Here is a 26,207-nt window from a genome sequence, read left to right as displayed (position 1 = left end):
CTGCAATGCTTCTGTACTTGGATCTTCACTTTTATGATCATCTTTCTAAATGAGTTAGAAAATGAATAGATGATACAGTGCTGAAATTCTTTAATTCCAGTATTAAGTAAAAAAAAACTTAGTGAAAACATTTTGTACAGCAGCTGCTCTGTTTCTCTATTTTCTGTAGGCCTCCATACAGCTTTTTCCAATGCCTTTGCCACAGTTTTTTAGTTCTGGGATACACTGCAAGTAGAATAAAACTTTTACTGTCCTGAAACCAGAACTGTTTTCTTTTTTGATCTTAACCAAAAGAAAGTCTTCATGCAGTTCATGTCAGCAATGCACCTGTCTGTACGTATTTTAAAGAAATTGTAATGAGGCAATTAAACTCTTGGGTATGGTGCATCATCCTTGCTGAAACCTTCCAGTAATGAGTAAAAGGGTCTGTGTAGCTTAAGTGGGGATCTAAAGCATATGCAAAAAGGAATAAATGATGGAGGATGACTTGAAAGGTTGTCCTTGCAAATCCTGTCTGTGGGCATAAGTTAGTAGAAAGGTAAGGATTTGAGGGGGGGGGGAAGACATCAGAAACTGGGCTAAAGATTAAATAATGAGGAAGTCTGGGGAATTGCTGCAGCTTATGTTCCACTTCTGGAAGGCTGCCTTACGTACATTTTGCCCAAGGGTGTATCTACACTGCAGTCGCTGCAGAGGACAGCCCATGCAGTGCTACCTGAGGGAATCCTACAGCAGTAGCTCAGGGCACTGCTGCACAGATAAAGGTGGGCTCCAGAACCCGCCTAGGAGGAGGGGAAGCTGCTGAGAGCTGGCCTGGCTGGCTGTCCTGCAATGGATGTGCTGTGAGCAGCAGCTCAACTAGCCTGGGCAGGTCTGCAGGAACTGCAGTCATTATCCTAAACAGACCTAACCTCAGAAGTACAGTGAGAGACTGGTTTCATGAGGCCTTGCTTCACTGTGTTCTGGGTGCTTGCTCCATATGTAAAATATGATACCTTGGTGAGCTTAACCTTTTGTTTTTACAGGTGGATTACCATGTGTATCATCATATTGATGTAGGAAATAGAGAAGCTCTCGTTTGACAAATTTTGTGTGGCATTTTCAGAAAAGACTGGGACTTCAGCATACTCCTGCATATGAAATACATCTGTCAGGTGCAAATGCAGTCCCATCCTGGAGACCGTTTGCAGAGAAAGTGACATTGCAAAAAGAAAAGGGTTCAATAATGATTTCTGCTCTCTGAAAGGAGTTAAAATTGAGATACGTTTTTCTTCAATCTTGTGATTGCATAATCCTTTTGAGGAAAAATGCAGGCTTTTTAAGAGTGAAATTTCAAGGGCTGGTAGGAGTTAATGGAGTATAGAGTAGATTTTATTGTATATGAGGTACATGTCAAGATATTAACTTCACAGCCATATTGAAATTGGTGATATTTTGAGTTTCTTCAATGCAAAACACAACAAATGCACAGCCTTCGGGTTTTGCAACATCAGTGTTTCAACATAGTTTCAGACTGTGTTTTTCCAATAAGTGTTGTGTTCTTAATATTATTTGCCTGAAGTATTGATTGACCAAGAATCACACTTTGCCTACGATAATCCAGTGATGCTGAAGTAGTTGGACAAATGAGAGCTGCCTTGATTTCTGTTGTCTTCAGGTATTGACTTTCAGTTCCAGTGCGGAGCCTTGTGTCAGTGCTCAAAAGTACTCTGTGGGTGTGACTGGTTTAATAAACTTGCGTTCTTAAACTGCTGTCGTGCAACATATGACTTCAAGAACACAAGAGCAGAGAGACGCTGAAACAAAAAAGCCCTGTGGGCTTGTTCTACTAACAAAGCGTACTTTATTTGAAAAAGAAAAGCCATGGGTCATTTATATTGTCGTGTGTTTTGAATTCATCATCTGGTGTTTATCAAAAAGCAAACCTGACTCGTTTTGGTGTTTGTTCTCTGTTCCTTAGGCTGCCTTCCAGGAGAATGTTGGGAGACAGGTACGGTAACTTCCCTGCATCTTCATTCGCATTCGTTGGTGTGTCCTGGAGATCACTGTGAATGTGTAGTACCTCAAATCAGAATTAAACCATGGCTTCGGAGAAGTGGAGTAAAAGAATGTTACAAAATACTTGTTTTCTCTGTCAGAAAACAGGCTCTTGTGGAACGTTCTCCTGAGATGTGGGTTTTATTTTAGCGTTCTGGTTTTGGAAGAAAATGAGTTTTCTGTTTATTAGAACTCACTTGGAAAAGTAAAATCAGCACAAATAGCCATTGTACACCTTGTAAACTGCAGTGCTCTGAAAGCAGGAAAAGCACAAGTTTTGATGATTCTCATGTTCCATTGGCTTTCTAACTGTTAGCAGATATGGAATAGCTGAGGTGGGCTTCACAATCTTTGCTATGGTTTGGTGGTGTAACAACAAACGAGGTTTGAGAGTCTTCAACACAAGGATGTCACAACATCACAAAGTTCTTGAGAAATCTGTTAATTTTGGGAGTACCTAAGATTGCTGAAAAAAGTACTGTGGCATGTTCCTGTGTCACAGAGCTGTGTTTGAGTAGCTAAAAGGCACGAACAACTTTGATTTGCAGCCTTGCTGGAGTAACAAATAGGGTAAGGACTCCAATTTCAGTTTTCTCATTTTTCATCAGGAATTAACGAAGCTGAAAATACAATGTAGAGGGAAATAGGGTCAAAATGGTTCATTTCGTGAATTCTTCTGACATAGCAAGGCATGTAGAGTTCAGAGCATGATTCAAGCAATTTTTTTTATTCTGTAAGCTGTAAGGGATCTTTGTTGAAATGCTGTGTCTAGCTTTCCCGGATATCATTCCTGAAGATCTCTGTTACGAGCCAGCATATCATTCCTTTAAAGCTATGTTTATTAAGCAGTGTGTCCTGAAGTACTATATGTATTTCTAGATAGAATTAGGTTAATAGCAGAGAAAGGGTGCGAGACCAGCAGGAAGAGGGTGAGTATTTTTGATGACCTGACCCAACTAGGTCTGTGATAAGTAGGAGCCAACTTGCTTCCTCCCTAGAGTCTATAGTTATTCCTCTGGAGGTTAGGGTTAGTCATCACAAAGTAACTCCTACTCATTCCCCATCATGAGGCACTGAATGAAGTAAACACCTTACTGTGCTGCAGTTCCAGGTGAGGCAGGGCTCCTACTGCTGTAGATTTAGAAATGCTTTCATGTAGGAACAGTTTCGTAGAGTTTTTTTTCTTATTGCTTAGCAGGTGGAGTTCAGTCTAAGTTAGTTTACAACCAGAAATTGGTGACACTGGTTGGTTGAATTATTCGCATTTTTAGTACTGATGGAATATTCAGCAAATTTAGTAAATATTTTGAAATATTGAGGAGTTAGTAGCAGGGTAATAGGTTGCCATGGCATGAAGAGAAGAGTCAGTATCCCAGCTGGTTCCTGTAGAAGTTCAAAAGTTTTATTCACTGAACTATTCCCTACTGCCTGGGAAGAGGATTACTTCATCAGTGGATAACACCCTGTATGGTACTTCTGGATGTAATGTGTTGAAAGAGTCACCTTTTCTCTGAACTGGAAGAAGCTAAAACATGTTCTCCATCTGAAGTAACAGTGCTGGTACTAAATAGGCGGAGGAAAAAAAGTTGACCTCACTTGCTTCCTGGTTACTGCCTGCTTCACCTTTGCAATGCCACATATTCTGAATCTGAGAAGTTGCTCTTATGGTCACAGAAAAATAAGTCTTATGAATTACACATTTAACGTGTACACATACATGCATACAATATGTAATTTGATGTAAGGGAGAACTCTGAAAAATTCAGATTTTTCTAGTATAAATCTTGATAGGTGCACATGCATCTGATAAAACAAACGTATGTATTGGAGAACTAAGTTTTGAGTATTTTGACAGAGCAGAAGCTGTTGGCTCAGTACTCTTGAACTCAGTTTTAGGAGTTTCACTGCCTCTCTGACATGCACTGTGGCACTTTGACTTGTGGTGAGACAGCACCAAACTGGCACACTTACAGCCCAGTTACAAAGAACACGGTTCAGCTAGCAGCTAGAATGGAAGTTGTTCAGCTGTACTTTTCCTTATGTGCAACATAACACATAACATCTTTCCTTGTATGGCGTTTTTTTGGCTACACATCATACTTTTCATGTGTCCTTTTTTCTCTCTAATCAGCATTTCATTAGTCTTATGGAGAATGCATTCATTTAATCTTGGAGTTACCAGGTCTTTCAGGTGGTGTCTGGAATAAGCCATAAATATTCTGTCTACCCTTGCTTCAGTCAGATTATAGGCCTTGGTTTTTTGGACGGTTGTGGTATGTTTCCCAAAAAAAGACCTCTGCAGTAACTGACAGCTTCCCACTGCTTGCAGTATACGCTTCTTTAATTATTCAGGCTTAGATCTAAAGATATTTTCTACTATTTTTGCATGGCTGCAACCTCATGTGGAAGGGAAGAGTGAACTGTAAACAAACAAAAGTGTATCATATCCAGAACCTGTACTTCCACATAGTCTTATTGCTTAAATATCATATGATTGTCTCTTTTGTAAATGAGCGTAGTTCCTTTCAGTTGGCTGTTTTCCATTTGCATTTAATTATGGCTTGTGGAGGCTGTTCTGCCTTCTCCATCCCAAAGCACAGCCATACTGCGTAATACCGTATTAAATCAGTCGTAACCAATCAAAATCCTGAATATCTGACATGTCACCATATTGTTTATATTTTAAAAAGGCAAATTTTGGGTGATGTCAGTTAGAATGATGATTAATTCTCCTGCATCAGTTTTTTCAGCAGTGATGTCAGAAGCATCATTCTTCTGTAGGATTCAATATGTTGGGCTTTGCGAGGAACCGAAGTGCTTTTTTGTTTGAAAAACCAATCAATTCCTAGTTCATTAACAAATAACTCATAAAGCATATGCATATTTGTGAGAAACAAAAGTAACTGAACTTCCATTTATTTTTCTTGCAGTGGTTATTATTTTTTGGTGCTTACTCTCTCCATTTATACTCCATAACACTCAGAATTATTGAAGCGTGTTCCCTCACATAATTCAAAAAGGTGTTTGTGTTTATCTAAACTTTAGAGGGATCTTTTTTGTGCACATATACTGCATTCACCAAATAGATGTGGCTTTGATTTGGAGGCGTTCAGCTGCTATCACACAGTTTGTTACATGCTGCTGTTTGCTTTGCTTATCATTGACTTACAAGGGCAGCAAGACATTCTACTGTTTGATATCCTTTATGTCTTCAGTACAAGTGATTTAAGTGATATCACTATAAATTAAAGATTAAAATGTATTTTCCAGAACTTGGACACTAATAGGAGGTAATTTTCAGTGTGCTGCATATTCAGAAATACTTTCTATTTTTTAATATTCTCTTTTTTTTTTTTTTTTTTTTGTCCCCTCTTTCATGCAATGCTTGTAGGGCACTTTTCCACATGGCATAGATATTCTAACTGCAGCTGATTATTTTGCTGTTGGAAACAGAGTTAACTGTTACCTGTCTATAAGGTAAGTTAATGAAATACTCGTCTCTCTGCTTGACCTTAGTATTGTATCTGAGTATTGTATCTGTTATTATTTTTTAATAAATGGAATTTTGATTGTTCTATGTTTTGCATCAAGCTGCTAATTATGCCTAAGACATGGTGAAAATGTGACCAACTTGCCTACGTGATCTGTTAATAGAGGGAAAATGAAGGAAGCAGAGAAGAGGCAGTATTCATTGACATCACCAAACTGTCTGGGCACATAAAGACTAGGGAAGATCAAGGGGTTTTGAAGAGTTGCAGCACAATGATGGCTGTTACAATTGCAGATAAGACTACAGCATGGGTACAACAACAGACTTATGTCCATTTAGGGAAAAAAAAAAAAAAAAAACTTTGCACAAGTTGTTGAATTTGCTGTCTCTGCATAGAACCTTAATTCAAATATGCTTACATTACTCCTAGGTAGTGCACTGAAACTCTAAGCCATTTTGGAAATCAAACTGCAGTGTGGAGCATGCAAAGAGCGCAGTGGGAAGTGCCAGCACTGCTGTGGTGTGGCTATCGATCAGTGGTGTTGTGGAATGCTATTCTGGTCAGCTTTCTGCAAATACAGGAAAGCTGTAAAAAGTAAGGGGACTTGGGGTGCAAGTTCTGTGCACAGGATGACTGAATGAACCAAAGATTGCATTTCCTCACCAGAAGATGAAAAAGGCTGAGGGCTGAGTCCTACCTTCAGTTGTCTGCCTAAGACAGACAGTCTAGGCCAGCTGTCTGGACTCTCTGTGGGCAGTGCAGAGAGGTGGGCGCATACAGAAGGTGATTCAGGCTATTCTAAGATAGGTGAGATACACGGCCCTGTGGAGCTGTGTGTTGTTCATAGATGCCAACAGATTCAAAAGGTTTGATGACATTTGGTTCTTTGGAAATAGAAATAGCAAAGAAGGATGTGGTGCCTTCTGCTTCCTTTTTAGCTTTGTAGCTTCTAATGAACGCTTTTTTAAAGATAATCGGCACTGATTGCTCTCTGCCTCCTTGACTGTTTTTTAATTGATTTTTCCACTTCCATCTTGTCCTTTTTGTGGATAATCACTCTGGTCTGGGCCCGTCTTCACCTTTCACCCACTGTCTTTCCTTCCATGCTCCACACCCTCCTCCCACACGCTTCCCAGCTCTCCTGCCTGCTGAGCCGGGCTGGGTGCACGCAGGGCTCAGCGCTGTGCCAGTGGGGCTTCTGCAAGTCTGGCTTTCTATACAAGTTAAAAATAAATTGAAAATGTGCAGAATTGGCACACGCTGTTTTTATTTACTCTCTTTTGTAACTTTAGTTTGAATGTTATGTTGGCCCTACTTCTTCAGAGCATATTTGTTAACTTTTGTCTGATGTGCTCATTCACTGCTCTGTTGTGATTTGGAAGGTTTCTGTAGGAGTGTGCAGTTCATAGCATGGTCCTTTGAGACCACGTCCAGTGTTGTTAATTGAGCTCTTTGTAAATTATTTGCCATCTCATCCATTACATTACTTGCTAAAATCCTCCCCGTGTTGCTTTTCGGACAGGATATAATTGCTTGGGTCAATACTTAATTATTTCCTTATTTTTGTCTGAGTTAACATCAAAGCAGAAGCACGTAAGCAAGTATTTGGCTGCACAGAAAACAAGTATCCTTATGATGTGGTAGGAAAAAATGGACCTTTCTGATCAGTATGCCTTTAGGTGGTGGCATTGTTTATGTAGCTGGAAAAAGCTAGTTGGGATTCATATTCCACATCTAGAATCTTCAGCTGTCTCTCCCTGACCAATATAAAAACCATTCCTGAGACACAGTATGATGCCACTGTGTGAAAGGAAACCATGCAGCTGTGAAAGTCTGTGCTAGTGAATCTACTTGGAGCTGTGAAGGCTTGATAAATGCATGCCAGTTTCTACAGTATTTTTTTTTATAATAAGTGATAATATGTATCAGACATGTTTTTTTTAGATATATGCTCTGTGTGTATGTGTGTGTATTGCTTACATCCTTCAAAATATATGTATTTTTACACAAGTTTTCATGCCAGCTGTCCTTTGGAGACTTTACCAGATGCTCTTTGGAACCTTCAGCTCAAATCTGTTAATGGGGATGAAGGTAGAGGAAACCTACTCCTATTTTGTATGAACAGGGATTAAAGAGGCTGTGATTTCTGGAGGTTCTGGGCTGTGTTAAAGTAGAGTTAAGGAATCGTTTGGTTAACGTGAAGATTAACCACTGGGATAGATAAGTTCCTAAATAGAAAGGAATACCAAAATCTTAACAGAACAACAAGAGCAATGAATCTTGCCACTTCTCTGCTGGCAGTGAGCTGGCAGCTTGTGTCTGACCTCCCTCCAGAGGTGGTTCTTCTGTGTTGTGTGGCTCAGGTGGCTGAGGTCTATGCTGTGGATTTAAGGATTACTGTTCTTCTCAGGAATTACATAGATATTAGTGCATTAACATGCAACGCTATTTAGTTTTTACTTTTCTTTGTAATTGCACACGTATTTCTGAAGCGCTGTTGAAGTTGCGAAGTTAATCATGCAAAAAATGGAAAGGTGAAATTAGGGTAATTAATGTGTCCTTAATTTTGTCCTTTTATGCATGCCATCTTGACTCAAACACATTCTATTGATTGTTTAGCTTTCCAAGACTATTGAAATTACATCAGATGTAATGAGAAAGACAATTCACTTCTGTTGATCTTAGCTTTCAATAGCTGATGCTTCTGAAGATTGCAAGGTTAGTTGGCTGTGAAGCAGATAGTTCCACTGGCTGCCTAGCTAATCCCTTCTGGCATTCCTTCACATCTTAGGTCTTCACTTTGCACCTTTAGTATTTTTTGTCATAATTAACGTTTTGCATCTTTGATCTTTAAAGAGAACAAATTGAAAACGGTTACTCAATTTTAAATCATGGTATTTAGGAAGATAAAGCACATTTCTATAACTTAATTTTACTGCGTCCTTTGGCTGATGTCTTAGCACACCTTTTTTCCAATCAAAAATTATTATGGATGATAATAAACGCTTCTGAATTTTCTGACTTGTAACAATGGGAATTGTGTATTTATTTTCACTTTTCAGTGCTGTCAGGCTTTCTGTTGGCGTAGTGCTTTTAAAGAGAATGTGAAAAACTTTTGCAGAAGTGATTTAAATATTTGACCATGCTTGTAAAGCGATTACCGTTGTATTATTTCATTTGGCTGCATCACATCTGGGATAAGGCATGATTAAACAATTGTTTTGTCGCCTTAAAACTAGAGGATTTTTTATCTTTGAAGCAGCTTATATTAAAATATGCACATATTGATTCTGTACTCAATCATATGAACCTTCTTTTTCAGTGTGTATATTGCTGGCTTTCCTGAGTATACACAACCAATGATCGATCATTTAGTTAACATGAAGATTAACCACTGGGATAGGTAAGTTCATAAAGTCTAATTATGCTCACATCCAGGAACTGATTTTTCTGCATATGATGCATGCTGCTTAAAGCACGTTTTGTGTGCTATTTGACTGAAGGAAACTGGACAAGAAATAGTAGATGTCGTCTGAACCTCCTAGCATATTGTCATTTAAAGTGTGTTTGTGAATTCTGGCTTTTTGCCATGACCTCAATCTGCTAATAGATTAATAAAATACATTTATATGGTATATAGTGTATGTGAGGGGTAAACACCATCACCATACAATTACAATAATTAAAGTTGATTTCATGCATGGAGATAGAGCTTAGTCATATTCAATGCTCATGAAGATTAAAACGTGTACATATAACACAAATGAGATTATATCAGTGCTGATAATAGTTTGCATCATGAGAAATAATAATAGTTTACTGCAGTGTCCCTGCCAATGCATAGAACGAGCCCTCAGGTTCTACCATCCAGTATGTTTTTCTTTGTCTCTTTCAGCAGTAAGTTCTATTCATACAGCTAAAAGCTAGCTTTAGGCTGTCTGTTTGGTCTGCTGGGTTGTTTTGTTGACTCTTTTTTTTTTTTAAGAAGGGAAGGGTAAGATTAACAGGGAATACTATATTCTTCGATATTTCTGGGGTCTTTATCTGGTTATGGACAGGAATCCTTTCCTGACTGGGAATTTTTCCTTATTTTTTTCTTCTTTTACATCTGTAGTGTTATTCGAGAACTTTCAACCAAGGCTCTGCATAACCTTACCCCACGGGCTCCTGAGTACATGGCAAATGTGGGTAGGTAATGCATAACATGTTCTGCACAGTGTGTCATATCAAGAGTTCCTGTATCAACAGCAAAAAAAACCCCCACATTAGAATGACTTAAACAGACACCACGACTTAATAAAATATAAGAGTTTTCCTACAACTTAATATGGTATATTGACACTAATAACCAGCTTTCGGTTTTCATGCAAAATGGTGGAAAAACTGCCAGATGGTTTTAATTTAGAGACTAGTCTTTTGTAGCCTGACTACACAAGACTGCACCGCTGTGAGATGAACAAATGGGTGTAGTTTTATTGCAACAGTTCAGGCCACTAGCCTTCAAATTCCTACCTTTGTTTTGTTGATATGCTGATGTCATAACGATGGAGATGGGAGAACAAATCTGTTTCATCTTGTCTGACATCTTCAGAGGAATTCCTTTTGGTTGCTCTGTATGGAATCAAAGGTTTCTTAGTGCGAATTCAGAATTGCTCGGCGCACTTGAGATTCCAGGGGTGTACTGGCTGCTCTCTGTTCTGTGTGAAAGACAGCTGAAACGCTTACAGATGTTACCTGGACTCCCTAGAGCAGGTTAGGGAAGTGGCAGTGGCAGTTTACATGGAAGTAAAGCTATGGAAGTGGCTACAAGCCTCGTTTTCTCTATTCGCCAACCCAGTGTCTCAAAGCAAGTGTTTTTTTATTCGACTCCAAACGCAGAGCTAGTTGTGTGACCTCTGTAGGTATAATTTAGTATGCTTTTTCAGAATTTACTTTTTAAAGCTATTTTTTCAGGTAATAATGAGGATCTGTTGGCCAGACTTTCAAGAAATGATTTTCCCACATTATTTCTAGGCCATCATATTTGCATTTAGAACTGTGATCTGTCAATACGTTTTGTTTAAATAAAGTAATTATTTAATCTCTTTCAGTTTTGCCAAGACTGCTGCCTTTATCAGTGGGCATAGATCTGCACACACGCCACGGGGCAATTCTTGCCTGTGCTGAGATCACCCATGCGTTGTGTAAACTAGCAGAAGAGAATAATAGGTATAAATGCAAGATTATCTTCACTATAAATTTTCCTTCCGTGTCTGATCTATTGAAAGCTTCCTGAGTATAATGATGGAAAATTCCATCCTATTGAACATCTCTTCAACTGAATGTTTGTATGATAATGATCAGTCGTGACAAGCTTTCACATCTTATTTGGTGATACTACATGCTTAAGTCTAAATTCATCGTTAGGAAAGTGAAATCATTTCTTGCCTTCCTTGGAGAATTCAGAGATACCAGCCATTGATTAACCAACCCTTCCCAGCAACCTTTCCCTTACAGCATTTTGTCTTCCTGGTGAGGGCTAGTCTCTCATCTTTAGAGCTAAAGAAATAGCCTGTTGAGTTGGATTGATTTAAATATTACTGCTGAATGGGAAGGGGTGTTATGTATACACACAAAAACTCATACTGCAATTAGGAGATGAACCCAGAATAATTGGTAGAGTTATTTGGAGATGTCTTTGCTTTAGTGTTGTGGTTAAAGAAAAGTAATTTACCTTTTTCTTTCTTTCACATGAATCATTTGTGAAAAATGGTTGAAAGTCATTACTGCAATGGAATTTAGGAGCTGCATTAATGGTAGAGAGTTTCATAATAGTTTGAATGAAGTAGCGATGAGCAGCTGTGTAAGATCAAAGCAGTGGATGATAAAATCCCAAAATGCAGACTTTACTGAAAATACAGTTCTGCAGCAGTCATGGGTGTGTGTATATATATATACACTGAAGAAACCTGTATTTATAAAAACGACCTTTTTCAGGTAAATGTTGAGTAATTACTCTGATTAACATTTTGTTTTACTTCTGAGCACATTCCGATGCATTTATACAAAGATATCTGAAGTTAATGTTTAAAATTAAGTATTGTGTATTTCTGTTGAGAAAATAACTCTGAGCATGATTGGCAGCCAGTCTTTTAAAAAAAAAATGTGTGTATCTTTGCAGACCTATAACGTGCTACTTCAATGGAAAATCTTTGGAGGGACTTAAGCAAATCCACCAAGAGGTTTGTAGCAAGTGTTAATGTATTTTGTAATGTGGTATGTTATATTTATAGAAATATTTACAATTAAGACAGTTGTTGTTCTCCACCTTCCTCTTCCACTTGCCGAAAGTAAGCAACCTTCCATGTTGGAATTTGGACACTTAGGCCACGCTGTTTGATCAGTGTCCGAAATTTCTCTCTTCATCCATAGCAAATACATTCAATTTTTAGTCAGCACAGTGTATTGCCATTTTTAAGGGGCCGAATGTGAGAAGCAGATGTATTTTAAAAACCAGCAGGAGAAGGTAGGATTTGGAATGAAGAAACAGTGCTTTATGAAAGTGTTAAAAGTGCCATAGTGCCTGGTACATGGACGTTGTGTGTGAGGAAGAAAAATAAAACATTTATTCCAAAATAACTTCCTAAATGCTGTGTTTTTTTCCTCCCCAGCTTTGCAGTCGACAGTTGTACAGGTAAGAAAATGGACTAAAGCAAAATTAATTTGTGTATTGGAAGGTATCAATCAGACCAATGAACACAGTGGCATCAGGGATGGGGGGTGGTTTTGCATTTGTTACACCTACCATAGGCTGCCAGTGTATCACAGTTCATCAGAATGCAAGCACATGCATTCTTTTGGCTTTGTCTGCCTATTACAGAGACCAGTGCTGTTTTTATAATGTATGGGGAGTTCAGAGTGTTTGACTTACAGGCATGTTAGATTAATGGGAAAGTGGTAAGTACTGGTCTCAACGCTGTGATAGAGATAGTTAAAGAAAGGAAAGAATGCGGAGCAGTGTGCACACAGAGCCATGGCTCCAGCAGTGCGTAATGGATTTCTTTCCTCTTATTCAGCTGTAGCACTGTACTTGTATGGTAGAAATGAGCTGTCACTACAAAGCTAGTATAGCTTTTTCTTTTTAAAAGGAGCTTCTAGCTAAATTCTAGAATCCTGTATAATGAGCCGGCCAGAAGTATTACAAAAGGTTCCATTTATTGAAGCTTCCAGGAAGTAAAGGGAACTTGCCTACTTAACTGTTGAATAAATGTGAATTAGAACTGGTATGTGACTTCAGGGTTAATTCATAAATTTAAGGAATACAAAACATAATTAATGACTTGTATTCCCTAATGATTTGACATGCAAATGAGTTGTTTCTTTAACTGACAAATTGTTGGAGTTTTTAGGCATTTATTTAATTCACTTCTTTACACATGATGTACCTGTAAGTAGTAGAGCAGTAGGATCCTAACTGGCTTTTTTTGTGTGTGTAATTTTTATTTATACATCAAATCATTTTTATGTAAGTTTTCACACTCTCAAACTTCCTGAAAAAAAGTAAACGTTTACTTTTCTCAAGGCTGTATGCACGACTGTGGAACCCCCATTGCAAAGCTAGCTCATACGAGAGCATGGCTTTAATGCTGGTACTGCATATTAGTGTCTCTGTGGGTGGCTGTCTTGGCTCCCATAAATTCTTTAATGTCAGGGTGGAGCTTGAGTGTAATTTGTTTTTGTCATAATGTGCACTTCTTGCACTTAATGGTATTTATAAGATGCCTACAGAAATATTTTCGTCCTAGATAAGACTTAAAATTCAACTCCAAGCAAAATTGATTCACTGCTGTTTACTCTCGTGCTTAGGCAGAGACACAGATGTCTGCTATAATCCATATTTTAAAATATCGGCATGCATATTAAAATTGGACAAGAAAAATAAACTAGGTTATAAAAACAAAACAGCCATTTGAGTATTGCTGGGCAAGCATTTAGTGAAACAAGCCAAACTCGTTTCATGGTGAGTAATTCTTGCACGTAATATTCCAAAGATTTCCATTTGAGAAATTGCTACTGGGAATTTTCAGTGTAATAATGGCTTAGAGGAATGTTGGAAACCTGCGTGTTTTATTTGTGTTTCTAGTTTTTAAACTCCTGTAGCAAAAGGTCTGTTCACATGATGCAATTGATTATGAAATATTTTGCTTTCACTTCTGGCAACAAAACAGCTGTCTTTTGTTGTATTAAGAGGATGTCAATGTGTTGATCAAGCTGTTTTCACAAACTAATTTGGCCTGTGAGGGTGGAAAAAAAAATGAAGCTTAAAAATTGTCATTTTTATCAAAACTGTAATTTGTAGATGTGGAGCTGCAAAATAGGCTGTGGTGATGCTGATTGCCCAACTCTTAGGATTCCAATGAATGCCTAAGTAGCTCATGTCAAAAAAGTCAGTGCTGTAACAGATACCTTCGTTCAGCTGTCCCTCCTACATTGTGCAGCATCTTTTGTAATACCATTAACTTGGTTTGGAATAATGTCCATGAATTATCCTTCAGACAGGATGCAGGCAGAGTTTTAAGTTGCACTGCACAGTCTCTGAATTTTGGGTACATTTGAAGTTATTCAAATTTTTTAATGCTTATTGAAGACAGTCTTGTCCTCTGCTTTATTAACATCTTTGAAAAATGTCCGTATCTTTCTGTCTTCCTGGATAAGTGTTTTTCTGGACTTACCATAGTGTGCTGAAAGAGGAGAATGCAAGTCCAGGCACATCCAGCAAGCACTTCCTTCCATTCGCTCTGTTTCTGACACATTTGAAGCACTGGTTTGTCTTGAGGAGTTGGTTGCTTTAAACATTTGCATATGCACTTCCAGCTGAGTATTGCACACTGGGCCTGGTTTTCCATATTAAATGATCACTAATTATAGCAAGTCAGTGAAGCCATGCAAACCGTGCCTCTTAGAGCATTTGTCTGTTTTGTGCTTTATGGGCTGTTATATTTATAAAAATAATTAAAATATATATATATATGTTATTTGTTTTAATCATTGCTTTTTTACATAAAAACTTGAGGCAAGAGCACATGCCTGCTGATAGTCAGCCTGCTGTACTGTGTGCTTTTGTTGAACCAGCATGGAACCTTTTCTCGAAGCAGACACTCTTCTGTAATGCATTTAAGGCCTTTCTGCTTGTTCTCAGTATTGGAGTGTTCTCAATTTTTAAAAAATATTTCAGATTCTTTAAAAATGCATCATCTAAGATAAGATTCTTAACCATCCACCTGCGTCTTGTGTAGAACTCTTTTGTGGCCATTTCTGAGGCTGGCAATATAGCTCTTAATACACAGTTGTTGCAGCAAGATAATTGAGGGATGGAGATGGAAGTGCTGCAGACAGACTGACTGCGCTTCTTGCAGGTAGCTGCATTTCACTTGTGTGTTTCAGCAAATGGGCTGTTGGGCCTTCAGGGTTCACATCAGAACTGCCTGTGACAGGAAGCACAGTGTTTATGAGCAACTCCCACACGGGATGATTCAGTTGGTGCAATGTGCTGCATGTGGAGTTTTTCTCTGGCTTATTCTTGTTCCATATGCAGAGGCTGGCTGCATGTGTACGTGTCAGCCATGGCAGCGCAGCAAGCTTCATTTATTTTACATAGTAAAATAAATGGATGGTCATCTGCAGTGTTTCAGCTTTTCCAAAAGAGTAAAGTAGCCTTGCAAGAGCTGGCAAGACCAAGCAAAGGAAAGTTGTTCTCATTGCAAAGACTTTAAGGCTGCAGCAAATCTCGATGGTTTCAGGGCAGCTGTGTTTCTTGGCAGTCATTTATGCAAAAGAGTTTTTTGGACGTATAAACTTAATCAGGAAATAAGTCTGGCCTTGCGACAAAGTTCATCTTAAAAATTCTTCCAAGTTTAAACTACTTTTTGTGTCCAATAACGTGTTGGTTCAAGGAGTTTATGCCATCCTATGTTCTGAAGGGATTGTTTGAGGTATCGTTGGAAACAGTGCAACTGCTGGATGGTAGTGCTGTGCCTGACATGAGACAGTGTGGACAAGGCAAGGAAGAGCATGGAAAAAAGGGCATGATGTAAGATGTTTGCTGCTGTTTTCTGCTCAGTTTTTTTGTTGTTGCAAAATGCTTTATGCTGTATAGTTTCATTCACCTGAAAGAGCTGTAAAGTGTTTTTTGTTTTTTTTTTTGTTACCAGTTGAAGTCATTGGGAAAACTTACTCTGTAGAGCCAGGATTTTGTAGTTTTCTGGTATTGGAATACAGTACAAATGTGTACATGCAGCATATGAGTTTACAGTAACATAAAGCAGGTGTTTGTCAGCTTAATATTATTCTCTGCATCTTTAGGGGATGATTATAGCAGCTTTATTAAATGGATAGTTTTTTATTTTTTATCTGAGTTTAATCCTGCTGCCTCCGTGTTCCTTTTATAAAGCCAGTTTGTAGGCCCTGCACATGGACACAGTGGACCTTTAAGATACCTCAGTCTTACGTGGGACAGGTTGTTTCCAAATGCTTGGTTACTGCTCGTGTTGGTGTGAAAACTCTACTTGGCTTTCTGGAAATGGAGTACTTGCAGTTGAATATTTTGAGATGTAGCTTTTTCTAGTAGCTTTAACTCCAGATTTGGATGTATATGAAAACACAGATGCTATTCATTTGGAACATTTTCAATTAATGTTTTTATAATCATAAAGATGAATTCTGAACTCTTCCCAAAAATTGAGTTTTAAATACCATTTTAGAAATCTACAAAAGCACCTTGAACTTGGACATGAACTGGAAACAGTTCTGATTCATGCCTGTGTAATTTTACAGTATCTACTGGCATGCTTAGATCAGCAATCTTAACCCACTGCTTCAAAAGGGATTATGTGTTTCGAGTGTTTTCCACAAATCAGCTGTAATTATTTCCAGAGTATTTCTAGGAGAGAAACATTTCTGTGGAATTGCACATGGGAAGAAATGTCTGAAGCTAATGGAACCTGGGCACTGCATCAATCAATTTACAGACTGAGCTAATAAATAAATCTTGAAACAGGTACACCTGTGAATGTGATGTAACTTCTAGATGCATCTTTGGAACAAAAAAGAGAAAATACTGACAGTACAGCAAAATTCTAAATCTCTGAAATAGGTAGATCCGTATCTTTTTAATTTAGTGACACACTGCAGGGGAAGATAAAGTTAATAGGAAGGTGCACATCTTGTTTGACAAAGTAAACACTGACTGAGAAAAGATCTAGAGTTACAATAGAATTCTCAGTTCCTAAAATTGAACTATGTATGTGTTATGGAAAAGAAAAAAAAAGATAAATTGTCAGACATATGGTGATGTGTAGGCAAGACACAGCATGAAAATTTGTGCAGAGAACACAGAATGACAGTGCCTCTGCAGATAGGTTTGATTGTAGTTTGTGTTATGTAGAAATCTTAATGTGCAATTCACTGTCACCATTCATCATGTTCCACAGGGCCAGCAGTCCTCAGTGAAGCTCTAAACTCTGAAATGAAATGAACTTGATGTGATGCCAAAGGAAGGGATAGCTGTCAAGTTATTAACATAAGAGTAGCTTTGAGTGGCCTGACTTCCTTGTTGGCAGTCAGAAGAAGTGGAGAAGAGCAGCCTTTGTGACTCAGTTCTTGCTTTGTAGTTGAAACAAAGTCCATATCTGAATCCTTACATCAGCAGACTTTGTTGCACACCAAACAAATTCACAAGATCATTATTTTATACTCATTTACAGTAAGACAACAGACAAAAGGCAAGGAATGGGTAAGGTACAAAATGAAGGGAAAAGAAACACTGAAGAGGAAGCAACCCTTGCCACATCGTTCTTCTATTTTTGCCACTGTATCAATTCCTCACATCATGTTGTTTTCTAAGTGAATTTTTTTAAAAGTTGGAGAGCAGACAGCATAGCAGGAAGGTGGGGCAGGTAATACAAAGAGCTTATCAGTATGGGGATGTGGATTCTCTTCTTGCTGCTATGATGATAAACTGAGCCATAGAGCATTGCGTAGAGCTTAATGTATTGATTGTTGAAAGCAAAAGTTTTCCAATTAAAGGAAATGCTGATCCAAGGCACATTAAAATAGTGTTGAGTTGGTGCCTCTCCATCACCTGAAAAACCAGTGAGAATGTTGAGTCAGAAACCCAAGTGCACGTAACAGGAGGAACCTACTTGCATGGAATGGAAAAACTCGTTTAAGATGTTTGGGCTTTTGAAGCTCCTGTAAAAGGATGAATTGGACAACAAAGTTCTTAGAGTTGTTAGGGTTGCTATGGTTTGCCTTGTGAGCACAGCTACTAATTTTATTGTGGGAGGTAGGAGGGAAGAAAAAGTTCTTTTTGGAAAACAAAACAAAAAACACAAACAAATAAACAGAAAGCCTTTGTTGTTCCTCCTCCTTGCTGGGAGTTTCTGCCAGAGCATAGCCATACAAACAGGTGATTATGGGTTTGGCACACCTCAGGGAGGAAATGTTCCAACAGAAGTGAAGGGAGGCAAGAATAAAGAGCCAAGGGAGGAAATATTCAAAGGAAGGGCAGGGGTCAAAGGTTCAAAAAATGTAAAAATGATGCCACAGAGGGTGACACTGAGCAGAACACCCTGAGCAACGCTCGTGATGCCTTGGGGATATCCAAGGAACCAGCAGATGTTGCTCGGTGGTGTGAGGACACAGGTCTCTGCCCAGAGACACGACGGGCTGGGGAATGGAAACAGGCCCTGCAGTTACACGATGCTTTTCCCTCTCTGTTCTGTGCCTCGCTCAGACTTTATCCTCCCAGGGCCCAGTGGCCAGGTTAATAAGCCAGGGTAGGTAGGCCTCAGGTCTGAGCAGGTAGGACCATTCTTATGTGATGTACTCTTTTTCAGGATGGTTTGAAATGTCTTAGGCCTTCTGTTTCCCTCCCCTGCTGATAAGTTGGAATTTTCACTGCTTTTTTCGTGATGAATGCAAAATCATCTGAGAGGGCTTTAACAGGGAAAAAGAGGATGAAGGGAAAAGGGTGAGAAACTTTGCTAGGAAAATGAACCAGTTGAAATTTGTGAAAATGGGAACTGGTAAGCAACGTTTCCGTGTAATGTTCCAGAAATGAAGATTTTGCTGAAACTTTGCATGTAATTGCTTTTCGGCTGTGGAAGTCAAAAGCTGCATGGCTGAGAAATTGCCAAAGTTTGTAATGCTTCTGAAGCAAGTAAGAAGAAAAGAAGAATGAACTTGGCAATCTTCTATTACACACGTTGAAAATTAGAAAGACAGGGTTTGCATTCTTCAGAAGCAGAAAGCTACACATTCAGGAAGGCTTTGCGTATGTCATGCTGAGGTCACAACAAGACAACAGTTAACTTAAAAAGAAGTATGTTTGCATTGATCAGTTAGGAAAGTTGAAGATGTTTTTTTGTGGTCTGGTTTCTAAAATGTTGTAGAGACCCTTTTTTCCTCGTTGGGCAATGCATTCAAACTGCTTGTGACAGTGCCTCTCCTTTTCTTTGCAGGGGGTTAGGTGGAGAGCTCATGAGACCAGCTGGTAAGTACCACAGCAGGGGTATGAAACAGAAAATGTGCAATACGTAGTTCTTCTGTTTACTTTTTTCAGTTTGTTTTGCTCAGGTTTCTGTCATACACTTCACTTGTAATTTTATTTGGGGTTGAGTTTGATTTCCCTGATATACCCCAGTTCCTCTCAGGAAGGGATGTGGTCTGTCCATTAAGACAGATGTGATCATGTAACTAATGATTTTTATCATAATACACGTGTATAAAAAGGTGAAAAATAAAGACCGTATAAACAACAGTTTGTGGAAGGGGTTGTATTACATTAATGATGAGGAGTTCAATGATAATTATGTACAGAAACAAGGTGAAAAGTAAGGGCATTGCAGGGAGAAGTAGGTAACTTGGGTGGGTAAGGAAATGATGGCAACTTCAGTTTCCTGCTCATTCGTTGAATGAGGGAAGTGCTAGATAGCAGATTCTGACTCAGGATGACTTAAATCACATCTTCAAACTTAGTGGGTAAAGTAAATCAGTACCAATATTGAAAGGCAATCAAATGGGATGAGTGGAAGAGCAAGGGGAACTCTCTGTCTTTGAGTGAGTTTACAGATCTGACGTGGTAATGCTGAAGAACGTGTTTACAACTGCTGGTTTTCATCATCTGTTCTAACTGCTCAGCAGCTGAATATTTCATATATTTGAGAAGTAGAAATAGCAGCATTTTGGCAAGATAGGGCTGCGTAGGTAGAATAAGAGAAGAATTGAAAATGTTCCACAAACTGTATGCATGTCTAATGAAGATGATGGTCTCAACCACAACAGAGCATACGAGAAGCTTAGAGGACTGAGGAATGACCCTAAGAGACTTGGTTTTAGTTGCATTGTACTTAATCTGTGTGTGAATAAGTATCAGCGAAGAAGCTGCCATACTGTATTGAATGGTGTTTGAGCGCAGGGAGCCTGATTGTGTGACACTGCCATAGTGAGGGCTGAACTGAAGAGTAGGTTTAGAGCCCGGGGAGTCGGTCATAAATTAAGATGACAAATTGCATACAGAGGCTGGAGTAAGATTCAAAGATTAAATTGTGGGAGCAGAGAGAAACAAAAAAAGTGGCAGTATGCAGTAGCTTGTTCTGTCCTCTGCTGCTCTCCACTACTAAAGCAATCTGATAATGATTCTGCGCTGACCTGTGTTTTATTTCATCTGGTCACCAGGAGGTGGAAGGTAGTGTATTCCCTGAGTGCTGAGTTTTCATTTGAGCAGTGTGGTCAGTTGGTTCTACAGCAAAATGTTGCATTGTCTAGTGTGTTAATTTCTATTCCCCAAAACAGCTTTGAAGTCCTAAAAGAATATTATTCCATAAATTTGAAACTCATGTAAGTGCTTAGACTTAAAATAACAAAGACTTGACAACTAATGTGCCTTGGACTTTGTGAATTTTCTGCAGTTCAAAATTAATGCTAATGTAACATGATGTAGCTGTATACTTAAAGTAGCTGCCAGTTGTATTGCTTATTATTTATCTGGTTGCCAAATTTATTTTCTTACAGTCTGCGCTTTAATTGAAAAGCTGTCACTATCAAAAATGCCGTTTAAAGGGGATCCAATAATTGGTATGTAGTGTTTTAAATAACCTTTCATTTTCAAGTAAATACAGCTTCATTGTCATTGAGCTGTAAAACATCAGAGTGGTGTTTTACAAAGGAACTGTGAGGATCAGCAAATTTGCGTGGGCTAACATAAAATATCAGAATAATACAGAAATCTGCACAGAGGTGTTACAGAAGATTTGTGTTGTTTGCAGTCATTTTCCCTGTCTAGTTTTCAGTATTATCAGACAGCATTTGCACTGTGTGCTTTGTAAAGTGAGCCAGAATACACAGCCTTGTTAATTTTGGAAAGGCAAGAAGTAACTGAATATGGATGGCTGCCATACTTTTGCTATAAGAGAGAAAATGCTGAAGTTTATAAGGTGAGAAAGGTAATACCATGTACGTTCCTTACTGTTTCAGAGGGCTGGCAGTGGCTAATAAATGACAGTCTAAGAAGTCTTCCTCTTGCTTCATGCGCTGCACGACAGCATGTAAAGGTACAGTAGTGACTCCTTCTTCGTGTCATCATCTGCCATATAGAATTAGAAGCATTTTTGCTTTCCACTGGAGTATTTTCCATAGAATGTGATTACTACTTGTGTGTTTGTTTCTGATGATGGACTAACAGTGAGCAGTCCCTGGTGCTTGAAGCTGCTCAGTTTGCCATCTGAGTACACCAGTGTGACATTTTTCTTCTGCTTTGGTGTGTGGTTTTGACTTGCTTTGTACATAACTGCAACTATAATTCCTGTTTTTAGTTAGCCACCCAATGCCAATTTTTTATCTTGTTTAATAATAAGGAAATCTACTGTGTTAATGTATATATGTTATATGTGCAAGATACGTTGATTTGGGTTGTTTTTAATGGTTTCAGATAAATTTATTTAGAGAAGTGTCTGTGGACAGTATCCTCGGGTCTGATGTACTCAGGGTGGGTTTGTTAACAGAGAGAAAATTGGTCTGAAGCAACGGGAGTTATTTGGGACACAGTACTTAAATTTTCCATTAATCTGTAGTAAAATCCTTTTACTGTGCTCTCCAACTACACTAATTCTGAGTATTAAATCCATTGATGAGTGCTATTTTCATTTTCTTTGTGCTGTTTTATGTACATGGTCTTCATGTCTCCAGCTATTTACTTTAATTTTCCTGAGTAATACCACGGAAGTTTGATCTTGTACTCTTAAATGAGATTCTACCAAATTACAAAGATAATTTTCGTCTGCCCTGCTAGAGATTATAGCTGTCGCAGACACCATTTGAATAGAAAATACTTCATTCATTTTGTTCGTTTCTTGAAATAAGATAAAAAGCCATTGGGAGCAGTTGGTGGCTCATCTTTTAAACGTTTCCTCAGACAGCAGAGCAGACTGAAATGTATCCAAATCACTGATGAAAGATGAAATTAAATTCTTGGAACATTCCTTTGGTATTTGCAGTTTATTCAAAGAGTTTGTACATCTTTACTGGAACTTCTAAACCTAGCCAGAGAATTAATTATAGACTGTAGAGAATTTTGACTTGTTTGTTTTAACATTAATTAACACTGAACTGTGTTTAGTAAATGACAATTCTCACTTGATTTCTACGTATACTTTAGGGAGCAATAATATCCATGGAACACTGAAAAGTTACCATCTTTTCTGCCCAAGTACGCTCTTGTAATAGAATGTGAAACCTTTAAAAAGGAAACCGTTCTCTTTAGAAAGTGAGGGATCTGCAGCAATTGGGTAGTCCATGTTTTTGTGCTTTCTGTAGGGAAGGAAACTTATTTCTTGTCAGTCTGGAATCTATATATTGCAGATAAAAAATAACTGAAGGATTTGGTAATATTGTGTCATCCTGCAGATACAACAGGAGAGCTAGAAATGCAGCAGTTGCTGTTAATGTGTTAAATATTAATTTAGCTTACTGGTGCTTTTGAAGGAATAAGAGAAGAATCTGTTTTGTTCTTCCATAGGTTTCCTTTTCAGCTGATCTTAAACCAGAGTAGGGAAGAATTAAAAAGTAAATGGCAATAGCTGTAGGTGATCATTAAACAAAAAAAAACAACCAAACTCAAAATCGTCTTTCTCTTTAACCTCTGAACTTTAAGTGCAGTTGTATTTACTAAGATCGCATTTCATGATATGAAGTTCACGATTTTGCCTTTGTTTCAGGAGTCTGCAGTGTCTGCACTGAGTGCTTTGTGTAATGAATATTACATCAATGAAAATGGAGAAGCTGATCCAGCTTTGCAGGGTAAGCATTCGTATTTACAAAAGAGGTAGAGGATACTGGGCTGTACCTTATGCACACTTCAGAGGAATTGAGTACACTGGGGGCAAGGGGAGCATCACTGATTTTATACTGATTATGTAGATCATAAAGAACAGGTATTTTATTTTCTATAATTCTGTAATTATATAGATTATATAGAATAAGTATTTTAAGGATAACAGCACTTATGTTCTTGTATTCTTAAAGATTACTTTGCAGTTACATTTATTTTACAAAGCAATGTTTTGTTGTTTGGTTGTTGGTTTGGTTTTTTTGTGTGTTTTTTTTTTGCAATTGCAAACTCATGTATCATTTCTAAATCAGGTAACAAAAGACATCACTGGTGTTTTTGTTGTGGTACTTCCAAGAATGACATAGATACCTGTCACACGCTGTGACATGCATTCTCTGCCCTAAAGAAGTTAGACTGCTTTTTATATATCAGCCATAACTTGATTTTTGAATCTTTTATATGTCACTTAATCTCTATATTTTTGTAAATAAAATAATAAAAAGTGTCCCTTTTCTTCATGCAGGCTGGTGCTGCATGCCCAAATAGCTTGTTTGTTTTCACAGAATAAATAGATGCAATGTGATATTGAGGCAGATTTAAGAAAAAAAAAACAATCAACCCAACACTGAGTCAAAGACAACTGTAAGGTTGGACTGTCAGGCTTCTGGAAAAGTTGAGCAGAGAAGTCAGCTATGTTTCAAAATCAAGAGGAGAGGAATATACTGGAAGAGCATTCCATAGGTGGCTGCACTTGTTGTATATCTGTTGTACTGTTACATGCCTATAAATCTTCATTTTTCACTGGATTCTGGCTGAGCTTTTTGACTAGCATGGGCCTGAAGGGGTCACACAAGCCATGGTAGTCTGGGGGTAATTGAAGTAAAAGATTTTTAGACAAGTTGTTCATTTTTTCATCCGGTTTTAAATTTGTCGTATTGCTAAAATTTTAGTCTTCAAGTTACATCAGTTGAAAGGAAGGTTGAGGTAGTCCTGCTGTCTAAGATCATCTTGCTAAGCAAGCACTGCATCTTCCTATGTCCTAAAGTCTTACAGTTGTTTGGAAGATTTTGAATAATAGAAGGGTTCATGTGAAAGTATTGCTAACCTCTGGACAGAGAACTAATTTGCTGATGTGAGGAGCTAGTTGAGGCCTGCTGAATTGTGCAGGGATTTAAAGAAGTCATGAGGTATGATTAAAGTGCAGTTTCCTATGGTAACTGATGTTTCTTCTTCTGGCAAATATTGCTCAATCGTTTCAATCTTAGATGGCAAAAAGCAGTGGCACAATTATGTAATTTCCATGGAATCTTTCAATTTTTCCTCTTCAAGATTAAAAAGGATATGTTTGGTAAGATAAGGGAGACTGTCTTTCTCCTTTTTCAGTTGGAGTTGTGTTTATTACAGCTCTCTTGGTTGTTCCTAGTTTTTTTTCTGGAGTTACCTTATTTTCCTCTGCATTTCACAGAGGAGTTGAGTTTACTAGCTGAGGAATTGTACAAAGGAAGTATTGTCTTACAGAATCTACAGTAGAAATGTGAATTACCGACTTTTTTTGACTCCTGCTTGTGTTCTTCTTTATGTTGCTTTACTTTACTGGTGAGCTGCCCTTTCCTAATACAGTTCAGTTTATTCTTCCATTCCTCTGCACTGCTGTTTGCAGAGCCCTTTCTTGTGTGGTCATACAGCAATTCAAAGGACCTGAGCACAGCACCCACTGTTCTAGATGGCTGCTTCTTTTTAAGCTTTCACCTTTTAAAAGATCCAAGTTTTCTGTTAGTTTGTTTCTGCATAAAAAATGACACAATCTCATTGGATAGGTATGACCTGTGTGTTTGAATCACCCCAGTCCAGTTAAGACTTTCTGAAGAGAACAGTTGCATAATAGGCCTTGATGGATCCATCCGAGACATCCTCACACAGAGCGTTTGTCTGATGATAGAAAATGATGGCTATAAATATGAGGGATTGCTCCTCTGTCTTTACACTGAAAATCATGCTTGGGCTTAACTCTGCACATTTTTATAAAATGCTTCATCTTTTAAATTGAGAATTCTATCCATCTTCTGAATGAACTGGAGTTGGTGTGCCTAAAATTCTGGTTTTATATTTAGAAAGCAAACATGCAACTGTGAATGTCATCAAAAGAGGGGTGGCCAGCCAAGCAAGGGATGTGATCGTGCCCCTCTGCTCTGCCCTCCTGAGCCACCACCTGCAGTGGCCTGGCCCCATGAAGGATGCAGAGTTGATGGAACAGGGCCAGGAAAGGACCATGAAAATGCTCAGAGGACTGGAGCACCTCTATGAGCAAGGGCTGAGGGAGCTGAGCTGCTTCGGTGTGGAAAAGAGAAGGCTATTGGGAGACCTCATGGTAGCCTTACAGTACTTAAAGGGAGATTGTAATCAGGAGAGGGAACAACTTTTTGGTTTGATTGTGACAGGACGTGGTTTTAAAGTAACGGGAGATTTAGGTCAGATGTGAGGAGGAAATTCTGTACCTAGAGGCAGTGAGGCCATGGCTGTGCTGCCCAGTGAAGTGTGGGTGCCCCATCCCTGGAGGTGCCCAAAGCCATGGATGGACCCAGGGCAGCCAACCCATGGCAAGGGTTGGGACATGGGGGCTCTTTAAGGTCCCTTCCAGCCCAAACCATTCTGCAGTCTTAGAATTTTTTATTATTATTATTATTATTATTTTCCATAGGAAATGTAAAATGTAAAATAAAATAAAAAAATACTCTGTATTTTAGATAATGAATAATAAAACTTTCTAGGTGCTATATTCAGAGGGTAGTTTTCCTCTTATTTTTTTAATTAGCCAAATACGTGACGATAATGATGTAAAAGTTGCTTTGCAATTGCTGTTTTCTTTTTTAGATGAGCTGGTGACACAGTACATCTCAGAGCTACACAGCACAGAGCAGATGATTCGCTGTGGCTTTTCACTCGCCCTTGGAGCCCTTCCAAGGTTTCTGCTAAAGGGCAGGCTTCAGCAGGTGAGACGAGAGGGCACAGAGAATCCTGAATGGAAACCTATGATAGTAATGAAATAAATAATAATGATCATAATTAAAGGTCTTTGTGAAACGGTTTGGGATTGTAAGGTACAGTAACACCAGAAAATCATGAATTTAGCTTGCCATAGATTCTGGTAATTAAGTTTAGTCCCTCCTTGGTAGTGTTAATGAAAAAAGCAGGCTGAGTTACCCTTGGGGGTGGAACACTTGTCCAAAGGGAGCACATAGGCATATTGACAGGTCATGGTGAGAAACCCAAAGCTATTGACTGCCTGGTTCTCCTGTATGTAATTCACCTTATTT

At 38.5% G+C, this 26,207-nt stretch overlaps 1 protein-coding gene across 1 annotated transcript in view; it reads left to right on the top strand.

The window, feature by feature from the left end:
* TBCD (tubulin folding cofactor D) overlaps nt 1-26,207 on the top strand; it is a 109,336-nt gene that overhangs the window by 57,894 nt on the left and 25,235 nt on the right. The window contains exons 16-27 of the mRNA XM_052687967.1: nt 1,961-1,990; nt 5,429-5,514; nt 8,851-8,931; nt 9,643-9,716; nt 10,619-10,736; nt 11,689-11,749; nt 12,179-12,201; nt 19,028-19,059; nt 20,580-20,642; nt 21,042-21,118; nt 22,781-22,862; nt 25,765-25,883. Of these exons, the coding sequence (XP_052543927.1) occupies nt 1,961-1,990; nt 5,429-5,514; nt 8,851-8,931; nt 9,643-9,716; nt 10,619-10,736; nt 11,689-11,749; nt 12,179-12,201; nt 19,028-19,059; nt 20,580-20,642; nt 21,042-21,118; nt 22,781-22,862; nt 25,765-25,883 (846 nt within the window). The remainder of the gene's footprint in view (nt 1-1,960; nt 1,991-5,428; nt 5,515-8,850; nt 8,932-9,642; nt 9,717-10,618; nt 10,737-11,688; nt 11,750-12,178; nt 12,202-19,027; nt 19,060-20,579; nt 20,643-21,041; nt 21,119-22,780; nt 22,863-25,764; nt 25,884-26,207) is intronic.

This window comes from Tympanuchus pallidicinctus, unplaced genomic scaffold (genome assembly GCF_026119805.1).
Source record: "Tympanuchus pallidicinctus isolate F22 unplaced genomic scaffold, pur_lepc_1.0 scaffold23, whole genome shotgun sequence".
Lineage (NCBI taxonomy): Eukaryota > Metazoa > Chordata > Aves > Galliformes > Phasianidae > Tympanuchus > Tympanuchus pallidicinctus.
Note: the sequence above shows the minus strand (reverse complement) of the source record. Positions and strands in the feature narration are given on the sequence as shown.